This window comes from Artibeus jamaicensis, unplaced genomic scaffold (genome assembly GCF_021234435.1).
Source record: "Artibeus jamaicensis isolate MK-2021 breed Jamaican fruit bat unplaced genomic scaffold, CSHL_Jam_final contig_548, whole genome shotgun sequence".
In the NCBI taxonomy this organism is placed as follows: domain Eukaryota; kingdom Metazoa; phylum Chordata; class Mammalia; order Chiroptera; family Phyllostomidae; genus Artibeus; species Artibeus jamaicensis.
Genome location: NW_026521883.1, coordinates 25141915 through 25154487, shown reverse-complemented (window position 1 = coordinate 25154487; position 12573 = coordinate 25141915). Strand labels below are relative to the sequence as shown.

At 37.0% G+C, this 12573-nt stretch overlaps 1 protein-coding gene across 7 annotated transcripts in view; it reads left to right on the top strand.

Annotated features, from left to right (window-relative positions):
* The window catches only part of SLC28A2 (solute carrier family 28 member 2), a 57304-nt gene extending 46713 nt beyond the window's left edge, over positions 1–10591 (top strand). For all 7 annotated transcript variants that reach the window (XM_037152161.2, XM_037152145.2, XM_037152165.2 and 4 more), the window contains one exon: positions 10187–10591. In XM_037152161.2, the coding sequence (XP_037008056.2) occupies positions 10187–10301 (115 nt within the window). In that variant the 3' untranslated portion in view covers positions 10302–10591. The remainder of the gene's footprint in view (positions 1–10186) is intronic.
* The last annotated feature ends 1982 nt before the right edge of the window (positions 10592–12573 follow it).

Sequence of the window (12573 nt, the reverse complement as noted above, 5' to 3'; positions counted from 1 at the left end):
CTCCTAATGTAGTTGAGCCTTGATTGCCGTTGGTATGTTCAAGGTTAGCCACCCCATGTTTTGTCCAGGGTCACACAGCAAAAACTACAAAGCAATCTACAGTTGGTTGCTGCAGTTGTGGTGGGCTTGGAAGCACCCAGGTGAGGCCACAGTGCGAAACAAAGTCAGCTGCTGCTAGTGCTGGGCCTGGGGCAACTTATCAAGAGGGTATGGGGCTTGCTGCAACCAGATGCTACTTGTTTGAGAGAATTTAGGAAAATCTGAAGCATGGGCCAAGACAAGCTATTTGTATCGAGAGGCCCCTGGAAACAGCTTGGGTGGGCCTAAAAGTTGGGTGGGGTGGGACCTCAGGGAATCCAAAGATGGGACAAACAATGATAGTCAGGTTGATGGAGACTCATATGTAGTGCCCATTTTCTGGCTCTGTGACTGTGTTGGAGGAGGGGTCAGTAAAGAAACAATAGCCTCTGCCAGTATGTCTGTCTGGGAAAAAGGTGTCCCCCCAGCTCAATTACATCAGCATCTGGAATGGGTAATAAATTTTAAGGCTCCAACTTGAGGGACAGACTTTCCAAACACCTAGCTCTGAAAGCATATGGGGCTTGGATTCCTGAGTCTCACAGAACTATAGCAAACAATGAGCAGTTCTTAATGGGCAATGAACACTCACTGTGGCTATCCCACAAGGCCCAGTGCATAGGGGACAGGCAAAATTGCTCATCTCCAAGTATTTCTCAGGAAAGGGTTTGACAGCCTACTTTCCAAATTGCTGCCAGGGCTTCTGGCTTCTAGTTATCATGCATCAAATGTTGACTATAATCCTCCCTAGAGCACTTCCCCCACCTTCTCCCCTAGGCTCACTTCAAAGATAAAACCAGATTATCAGCACTTCTTTGGAAAGAGCTTGTACACATGCCTGTGCCACAATTTTTATGGTGCTGCCCAAAGAGACAAGCCCCTAGATCACCTGGCTCTGATAGCCAATGTGGATTGCATTCATGAGACCCATAGGTCTGTAGCAAATAAAAAGAAGCTGTTGTTAATGGGTGTGTGTGAGAGAGCATTCTCCTTGGCTATATCCCCAGGGCTTAGTGCATAGGAAAGAGGCAAAAACATCCCTCTCTCTGTCGTTCCTGGAAGGGACTGACTACACACTTTAAAAGCCACTGATTGAGGGTCCAGCTTCCAAGTAGCTGCATCTAGGGGGATGATTGTGATCCTCTTTGGGGCCTACTTTCTCCCTCTAGCTCACTCCAAAAATAAAACCAAGTTGCCCCAATTTTTTGGCTGCTACCAAAGAGACAGACCCCCAAACACCTAGCTCTGGTAGTAATCTGAACTTGCATTCATAAAAGCAGTAGGAAATATAGCAAACAAAGATGCAGTTTTTAAACAAGCACAGAAGAACCCCCGTGTAGCTATACACCCAGGTTTAGTGCAGAGGGAATAGGCAAAAATACCCACTTCCAAGTTTCTCTGTAAAGGGGGTTTGACTGCATACTTTCCCAGCTGGTACCTAAGGATCTAGCTTCTAATCAGCCTGCATTTAGGTGCTGCCTGCAAACCTCCCCTTTGGGACACTAACAAAACCTAAATGGAGACACATAAATACCATATTTTGCCATGTATAATGCATACTTTTTTGCCCAAATTCTTGAGGGAAAAATAAGGATTCACATTGTAAGTGGTACTAGTTTCATATCTATATAAATGTTTTTAATTCTTTTATTTATGTTTATGCATTAAAGTATAACTCTAGAAAGCAATAACAATATCTGTATGCAAACTAATACCCAATAATCAGTTTTGTTGAACTTAGAATGAACTTGCAGTGAATGCAGTTTTGACAAAAATTCAACGAAATGAAAGGAAGAGCAATGTATTGTTATCTACAGAGTAAGATAGATGATGCTGATTGTTTATCCACTTGATAAGATAGGTGATGCTGACTTTATTACCATAGGGTGAATAGCACAACATTTCATACTCTTTAGGCAGGAGAAATTATTGGAAAGTCCCTTGGAAAATTTCAAAATGGTTTTTATACACTGCAAGCTTTAAGCTAAAATTTATTGAATATACTAAAAAGTATGGTAACAGAGCTGCCAAGAGACACTGGACCTCCTCTCACAGAGTGTCATCAGATTGTGGAGACAACAGGAAGAAAAGCTTCTTTAGATGCCAAGACAGAAGAAGGCAATGTGAGGGAAACCTCCACAGTGGCCAGAGGTGGAGCAGGAGATGAAGACCTGGATTCTGGAGAAGATCTCTGGGATCTCTGTTTCGACCAAGATGATATAAGAAAAAGATAAAAAGGCCCTGTCTGGTGTGGCTCAGTGGATTGAGTGCCAGCCTATGATGATCAAAATGTTGCTGGTTCAATTCCTAATCAGGGTACATGCCTGGGTTGCAGGCCAGGTCCTCATTAGGGGTGTGTGATCTCTCACACACTTAGGTGTTTCTCCCTCACTTTCTCTAAAATAATTTTTTAAAAGAAAAAATTAAAGGATTGCATGAGAATAAAACATTGATGATTTCTCAGGGATACCTAAATAGTGCTTTGATTTTATGAAGAGGGATGGTTTGAGCATGAGGACATGAATGAACTGTCCAAAAACTTCCAGCAGCCTATGAGAATCAAGTTTTGGAATTTTATTCTTATGTTATCAACCTTCAAAAGACTTACAACTTTGAGCTGACCCAAACTGCCAATATGGACAAGGTCCCATTCACATTTGATGTGCCATCCAACAGAACTAGGGACATCAAAGGAACAAAAATAGTGGCTGTTAAAACTAGTGGTCATGAGAAAACACATTTCACTGTTCTAGCCTGTTGTGCAGATGGGACAAAGCTACTACCTATGATCATCTTTAAAAGAAAAACATTTCATTACCACATGATCTCACTCTTTTAAGTGGAACCTAATTAACAAAACAAACAAGTGATCAAAATGGAACCAGAGACATGGAAATGAAGAACAAGCTGACAGTGACCAGAGGGGAGAGGGAAGGGGGATAATGGGGGAAAGAAGGCGAAGGTCAAGTCAAGGAATGTGTATAAAGGACCCATGGAGAAAGACAACAAGGGAGATGATTGGAAGGTTGGGGGTGGGTAGGATAGGGGAGAGTGATGGGAGGGAAATGGGAACAGCTGTAATTGAACAACAATAAGAAAAAAATAAAAACATTTCCAAAAGAAAAGATTCCAAGTGGAGTTATTGTCGATGTGCAATGAAAAAGGATGGATGAATGAAGAAGGCATGAAAATCTGGTTTAATAAAGTCTGGTCATAAAAGCCTGGAAGATTACTTTAAAAATCAGCTTTGCTTGTTTTTGATCACTTCAAAGCCCATGTTATACAAAATACAAAAGCAATTGCAGGAAATCTCAAAACCCAAATTGTTGTGATACCTGGTGGGCTAACCAGCCAACAGCAACCTCTTGATGTGTCAGTAAACAAACCCTTTAAGGCCTTAATGAAGAAAGAATTGATGTTGTGGATGCAGTCAGCTGGTAATGATTTAACACCTACAGGCAGAACCAAGAAAGCATCCATCACCCAGGTTTTTGATTGGCTCCTAAGATCATGGAATGATTTCAAGAAAGAAATGGTTGTGAAATTGTTTTAAAAATGTGGTATCAGCAATGCTACGAATGGAATTGAAGATGATGAAATTTCCTGGGATGAGGAAAGTGACTCTTCAGAAGACACTGGTAATGTCGAAATTGAAGAAGATGATACTTCTGATATTGACAGTGATGAAGAGTTCTTGGCCTTCTATGATTTGTAAATATCATAAATTTGTTACCAGTACATAACAATTTCTTGTGCCTTGTATCTATTCTTGTGTTTTGTAATTATCTGTTACTTAAAATTTTTTGTACCATCAGAGAGATGCAAATTAAAACCACAATGAGATACCACTTTACACCAGTCAGGATGGCTATCATAAACAAAGCAACAAACAACAAATGTTGGAGAGGTTGTGGGGAAAAGGGGTCCTTAGTTCACTGTTGGTGGGATTGCAGACTGGTACAACCATTATGGAAAACAGTATGGAATTTTCTCAGAAAAATAAAAATCAACCTGCCTTTTGACCCAGCAATTCCACTGCTGGGATTATATCCTAAGAATCCTAAAACATCAATATCAAAGAACCTATGCACCACAATGTTCATAGCAGCACAATTTATAATAGCCAAGAGTTGGAAGCAACCTAGGTGCCCATCAGTAAATGAATGGATCAAAAAATTGTGGTACATATACACAATGGAATTCTATGCTGCAGAGAGAAAGAAGAAGCTACTACCTTTTGCAACAACATGGATGGAACTGGAAAGCATTATGCTGAGTGAAATAGGCCAGGTGCTGAAAGACAAATACCATATGATCTCACCTTTAACAGGAAGCTAAACAACAAAACAAACAAGCAAACAGAAAAAAAAAACAAAGACACTGAAATAGAGAACAAGGGGATAGTGACCAGAGGGGAGAAGGAAGGGAAGTTGAGGGGAAAAAGGGGGAGGGATTTGGAGGAACAAATAGGTAGGACACAGGGACAAGAACTAAGGGGGGTGGAAATGGGAGGGAGGTGGGGAGCAAGGGGCGGGGGAGGCTGGGATGGGAAAAATAGACAAAAAACTGTACTTGAAAAATAACTAAATAAAATTAATTAATAAAAAAAGAAAACTGTACTTGAACAACAATTAAATAAATTAAAAATTAAAAAAAAATTTTCGTACCATAAATACGTTAAAAAATAAATGCTAAAATTCCTTTATAATATAAAAAACAAGTATGTAGATATAAATAGATAAAAATTGAATTAAAAATTTAAATGAAGGATTTTTTTCTTTAAAAGTTTGGGCTAAAAACATGGGTGTGCATTATACATGGCAGAATATGGTAAATTGTCAAAAGTTAAAAACAAGGAGATAATCTTAAAAATGGTATGAGAAAAGTAACTTGTTATGTACAAGGGGACCCCCATAAGAATATCAGCAGATTTTTCAGCAGAAACCTTGCAATAGGAAGATAAAGTCAAAAGAGAAAACTGCCAACCAAAAATATATGATCAGGCAGAGTTGTCTTTCAGAAGTGGAGAAGCAGTGTTTTCCAGACAATCCAAAGCTAAAGAAATTTATCACCACTAGACCAGTCTTATAAGAAACAGTTAGCAGTACAATAATAGTAGAGGACTTTAATACTCCCCTTTACTAGTGGATAGATCATATAAATGGAAAATCAATAAGGAAACATTGGTTTAAACTACATGTTATACCAGATAGACCTACTATTCATTTACAGAACAATCCACCCCACACCAAAATATACATTCTTCTCAAGTACACATGAAAATTATCTGATAAATCACATATCAGGCAACAAAACAAGTCTTAATAAATTTAGAAAGACTGAACTCATATCAAGCATCTTTTCCAACCACAATGTTATGAACTAGAAATCAATTAAAAGAACATACTGGTGAATTCACAATATATGGAGATTAAACAACATGTTCCTAAACAATAGGTCAAGGAAATAAAAAAAGAAATTTAAAAATATCTTGACAAGAAAAAACAATGTAACTATGTGAGGTGATGGATGTTAACTAAACTTATTTTGGTAATCACTTCATAAAGAGACATAAATCATTATGTTACACACTTTATACAATGTTATATGTCAATTATATCTCAATACAACTAGAAAAACTTGAAATAAATGAAAAAATGGAAACACAACATACCAAAATTTATGAGATTCAGCAAAATCTGTTCTAATAGGTAAGTTATAGTGATCAACACCTACATTAAGGAAAAAAAATAAAGATCTCAAATAAACAACCTAATTTAACACCCAAATAACCAGAAAAAAACTAAGCCTAAAGTTAGTAGAAGGAAAAAAATAGCAATGATCGGAGTATAAATAAATAAAATAGAGACAAAAATGCAGCAGAAAAAATTTATGAAACTAAGAGTCTATCTTATTTTTTCTTTTTTGAGAAAACAAATCTTTAGCTAAGATTTGAAAGAGAAGACTCAAACCAGTAAAATCAGAAATGGAAGGGAAGATATTATAATGGAACACAGAAATACTAATAAGGGTCATAAGAAACTACAGTTGACTCTTGATCATGGATTTGAACTGTGTGTATCCACTTACATGTGACTTTTTTTCAATTTACTGAAGTTCAGTTGATCCACACAGTTCAAGCCCAAGTTGTTCAAGGGTCAACTCCATGAATGAGAATCCATGTACACAGAGGGCTGAGTATAGTTATATGTGGATTTTTTACTGTATAGGAGGTTGGCACTTTTCCATATTGTTCAAGGGTCAGTTGTAGTATTAACAATTATACCCCCAAAATTAGATAACTGAGAATAAATGGATAAATTCCTAGACACGTTCAACATACCAAGACTGAATCATGAAGTAGAAAATCTGAACACACTGATTACTGCTGAGGAGATGGAATTCGTAATCAAAACCTCTGAATAAAACCAAAAAGAAAGAAAGAAGGAAGGAAAGAAAGAAAGAAAGAAGGAAGGAAGGAAGGAAGGAAGGAAGGAAGGAAGAGAGAGAGAGAGAGAGAGAGAGAGAAAGAAAGAAAGAAAGAAAGAAAGAAAGAAAGAAAGAAAGAAAGAAAGAAAGAAAGATAGATAGATAGATAGATAGATAGATAGATAGATAGATAGATCCAGGACCAGGTAGTTTTACTGGTGAATTCTACCAAAAAGTCAATGAAGAATTAATACCAATCTTCTCAAATTTCTCCAAAAAACATAAGAGGATTGAACATTTCCAAATTCATTTTATGAGGCCAGCATTATCCTGATGCCACAGTCAGATAGTGACATTAAAAGAAGAGAAAATTACAGGCTAATATTTTGATGAATATTTATGCAAAAACCCTCAACAAAATGTTAGCAAACCAAATTCAACAAAACATTAAAAGGATTATCCATCATGATCAAGTGAAATTTATTTCTGGGATGCTAGGATGTTTCAACATACACAAATCAATACATGTGATAAACCATTTTAACAAAATTAAGGTTAAAAATCATATGATCATCTCAATAGATGCAGAAAAAAGCATTTGACAAAATTCAACATTGTTTCATGATAAAACTCCTTAATAAATTGGATATAGAAGGAATACTCAGCATAATAAAAGCCATATAGAAGGTGGAGCAAGAGTAGGTTTATAGTTGTTCATATGGAAAATAATACAATAATTAATAAATAATAATAAAAGAATAAACTCTGTTTTAGATACTCACAACAGGAAACCTACTTTTGCCCTAGCCGTATGACAAGCCCACGGATAACATCATACTCAATGTTAGAAATTTTGTGCTTTTCCTGTAAAGTCAGGTATAAGACAAGGATGCGTACTCTCACACTTTTATTCAACATAGAGCAATTATGTAAAAAATAAGTAAATAAAAGGCACCCAAATCAGAAAAAAATGTAAAATTGTCTCTGCAAATGACATAATCTTATATTTAAAAACCCTGAAGACTCCACCAAAAAATTGTTAGAACTAATAAACAAATTCGGTAAGTTACAGGATACATGACAACATACAAAACTCAGTTGTGTTTCTGTACATTAACAATAAACTATTGGAAAGAGAAATGAAGTAAACAATCCTATTTATAATGTCACCAAAAAAAAATAAAATGTTTAGAAAAAAAATTTAACCAAGGAAATGAAAGACCTGTATACTGAAAAGGATGAAACATTGATGAAAGAAACTGAAGGCCCAAATAAATGAAAAGATGTCTCATGTTCATGGATTAAGAGGATTCATACTATTAAAAGGCCCATATTACCCAAATAAATCTACAGTGTCTATTCCAAAATCCCAATGGTATTTTTCATTGAAATAGAAAAAGCAATCCTAAAATTCATATGGAATCACAAAAGACTGAATAGCCAGACCAATCTTGAGAAAGAAGAAACAAAGCTGGAGGCATCACAGTTCCTGATTTCAAGCTATATTACAAATCTATAGTAATCAAAACAGAATGGTATTGGCATAAAAACAAACACATAGATCAATGGAACAGAAGACAGCCCATAAGTAAACCTATGGATAAATGGTCAATTAGTTTTCAATAACGGAGCCCAGACACAATGGGGAAAAGATAGTCTCTTCAATAAATGGTGTTGGGAAAATTGCATATCCACATGCAAAAGAATAAAACTGAATGGATCCCTATCTTACACCATGCACAAAATCAACTCAAAATGGATTAAAGATTTGAATATAAGATCTGAAACCTTAAAACTCATAGAAGAAAACATAGGCAGTAAGCTCCCTGACATTTGTCTTGGCAATGACTTTTTAAAAATTTGACACCAAAAAGCAAAGGCAATAAAAGCAAAAACAAACATGTGAAACTTCATCAAACTATAAAGCTTCTGTGCAGGAAAAAACCAGCAAAAAACAAAAACCCAAATAATCATTAACAAATTTTTAAAAATCAACCTGTAGATTGGAAGAAAATATCTGCGAACCACATATCCAATAGAGGATTAACATCCAAACTATGCAAGGAACTTGTAGGAACTTATACAACTAAATAGCAAAAATATAAAAAATTGAAAAATAATCCTATTTTACAAATGGGCAGAGGAACTGAATAGACATTTTCCTAAAGAAATTCAAATAGTCAACAAGTACATGAAAATGTGCTTAACATCCCTAATTAACATGCAAATGCAAATCAAAATCACAGTGATATATCACCTTACACCTGTTAGTATGGCCATTATAAAAAAAGACAAGCAATGAATACTGGCAAGGATGTGGAGAAAATAAAACCTTATCCACAGTTGGTGGGAATGTGAAATGGTACAGACACTGTGGAAAACAGTGGAGGTTCCTGAAGAAGTTAATAATAGAACTACCACATGACCCAGCAATCCCACTTCTGGGTATACATCCAAAGGAAATGATATCACTATCTACTTCCATGTTCATTGCAGCATTATTCAAGTGGCCATGGTATGAAAACATGTGTATCCACTGACAAATGAATGGATAAGGAAAGTAAGATACATACATGAGATCTGTCCAGAAGGTATCTAGCCATGTAATATGAAAAATAGAGTCATTTACTGAGGAAGATACAAGATACAAGAAACATTGTACATAGGACAATGACACCTCAGACCCCTTCAAAGTTGGCAACTTGGGACCATACACAGTTCTCCCAATTGCCATCAGCTGCCCCCTCATATTTTCCTGAATCTTATTGGCAGTCTGAAATCTCTTCCCTTCCGAAGGTGATTTGAGTTTTGGGGAAAGCCAGAAGTCACAGTGCTCCAGATCTAGGCTGTAGTGGGGCTGAGGCACCTGGGTGATTTAATATTTTGCCAAACAACTTTGCATGAGATGTGGTGCATGAGTGGGTGTGCTGTCGTGACAAAGCTGCCAATCACCAGTTGCCCATAGCTGTGGAGTTCTGAATGATCTGAATAGTTTTTGTGGAGGAACATTCACGCTTAACACAAAATATGATGCAGATTCGTTGCTCGACTTGCTCAGTCATTTTGAATGTGATGGCCATACAGTACACATGCTCACCCTACTGGTGTCTACCGCCCCCACTGACTAGTACACTGAAGTTGTAATTGTTCACACATGCACACTCCAGTCCACTCTCTTGGCTGGCAGGTTACATTGATGTTGCACAAACTGTTCTTGTTATATTAACAGTGACTGAACTTTTTAAAGACTTTTTCTTATATCCTTATAAAAGGTTAAACATATGTTATTTATCCTTATAAAAGAAGGATATCCCGGTGTTTGCAACAACAGTAAGCAAAGTGAAATAAGACTGACAAAGACAAATACTGCATGGCATCACTTATATGGAGAATCAAAAAAAATTTTTTAAGTCAAACTCATAGAAATGGAGGAGAATCGTGGTTGCTTGGTACTAGGTGGGGGTGTGTGGAACTAAAGAAAGGCTAGTATAAAGGTATTATTTTGGGCACAAATGAGAAAATATGCACTTAATTCTGTTCTATTTAATTGGTCATTGTGATTGGATCCCTTTACAGGTCATTATTTTGTTTTTCAGTTGCTTGATAGAACTTATTGATATGTCTTGTTGCATTTTTTCAAGTCTGACCCACTGTGTATCTCTCTGGCTTTTCATTACAGTACTTCTCTGAATGGCACCAATGCTTCTTTTTCTGGTCCATGGGAAAACAAAGAGTTCAGTGCCATGGCCCTTGCTAACTGCTGTGACTTCTACGCCAATGCTGTGTGTGCCTAAGGCCGGCCCGTTTTCATGAGTCTTGATCTTGACAGATTTTTGATGGTAAAGGTATTTATGTATTCAAGGATTTCCACTCTATAAGTAATTCACCATGATCTTTAACAATAAATGTAAAAATTTCATTTTGGTTCATTGTATGCCAATGATAAAAGTCAGCATTGGTCTTTCCATTATTTGGCTAAGCCAAATAAGAAATTCTTTATGGGCTCTGTTGGAGTTTATATGTGAAATAATAAATGTTACCACACCAAAAAAATCTTGCAAATCTTGCTTCTAGTTGCCATCTTAAAAATTATGTGATACAGTTTGCTATAAATGTGATTTGGTATGTAATGTATACTGTGGTGAAAAGCTGTATTTTTTTGGAGTTCTGTGGATGGGCTAGGTTTATGGCACTAAAGGTACAAATGGAAGTTATATGAATATTTAATAATAAGTTTTTTCTGGTTGTCACACATGCAAACTACTTAACATTACATGGTAAAGAAAAAGTATTTCCTGTATGCAAACTTGAAAGGAATGTCTCTTTCTTAAAGGCCCTTACTTTGTTTTGGTTTTTTGCTTTAGGACCATATTTGCTGCATGTTTACAGAAAATTCTTCAAAACAGTGGTTTTCAGTGCGATGTAGGTCAGTTTTGCCTCCCAGGGGACTTTAGGCAATGTCTTGAGACATTATTAGTCATCACAAATCAGGAGGCCGGGGAATGCTACTGACATCTGCTGGGTAGAGGCTGGTATTACTGCTAAACATTGTCTAATGCACAGGTCAGCCCCCACAACAAAGAATTCTCTGGCCCCAAATGTCAACAGTGCAAAAATTGAAACACTCTGATTTAAATGTTTAATGTATTTCTTATATCTAGTATTACTTATAATATTAATAATTCATAGCCTTAAGGAAGAGTTTCAAAAGGTTGCATGAATGTCTTCTTTACATTAATTCATTGGAACTAACAAAGTTTTGTTTTTTTTGTTGTTTTTTTCCAATGTCCATAAATAGTTTCACTGGCACCCCACCATGCCCATTCATTTACCTACAATTCATGGCTACTTTTGGGCATGGTGAAGCTGCTGCAATAGAGACTATGCGAAGCTCCAAACATTTACTATCTGGTTCTTTACAGGAACCCCTGCCATAAAGGATGAAGCCCTGGATGATAAAATGAGGCCTTAGACTCCTGGGGCAATGTCTGGGCCTCTGTCTAGCCATCTCTTTCTTCTGGCTTTTTCCACCTGGCTCTTGCCTTTGGCTACAAGCTTCTGACTCTTTTGGTTGTCCCATATCTCATGTCTCCTTTGGTTCTAACAGAACTTTCTGTGGTAGGTATGATGAGATCACTCCTCTCCCTCTCCATCGTAGAGAGGTTAAATATAGTTGCCTTTGGTTACAGAGCTAACAAGGACCTAAGCCAGCCTACTGTAGTGAAAGAACATGATTTAATGAGTCTTTCTATTATCTGCGTGAATTCTAGCTTTCTAATCTGTTTCTTCCACTGTCTCATGCCACCCATCCATGAATGTAATTACCATGCAGAACTACTGACTTTCCCTAAGAAATCTATACCTGAGTGCCTTTGAAAAAGGTATCTGACCTCTTGGAGCCTGTATGCTCACAGTTATAAAAATCAAAGTAATAATGTCTTCATCAGAGGTTTGTGGAGATTATATGTCTTAATGCTAAAGCACCTGAAACACAGAGATACTTAAGGAATGTTCTCCTCTCTCCGTGGTCCCTGGCTATCTTTCTTTTTCATATACCCCAACTTAAAGCCCAATACTTTCTGCATAACTCTACCATATATTTCTCTGCAACTTTGATGGCGCCTGGCTCCATGTCCTATCCACGTCCCACTCCTCTCCTGGGACCAAACACAGTCTCAGAAGGGTGGAGCCAGGAGCTGGAATAGGTCTGGCTGGTAGTTGTTGGGGTGGCCTGAGGCATCTAGACAGGTGCCCCATGCCATGTTTAAGGTACACATCCTAAGACCAGACCTGAAAAAGCCAAAGCTGTATTGAGGTAATGGTGATGTCGATCTGGGAACAGGGGCAACTAGGTCATCTAATGGTTCTAATGCAGAGATCAGATTCTTATGATAAACATTGATCATCAACAAGAAAAGCATGGTTTAGAAAGTTTATTAGAAACCACCCATGTTACAGCTTACATTTTTCATTAGACTGAATAACTTCTACCAGTTTTACTTTTAAAAACTTAACTCTTGCTCCCAGAAAAGCAAAAGGCATATTTTGAAAGCCCCAAATTCATCT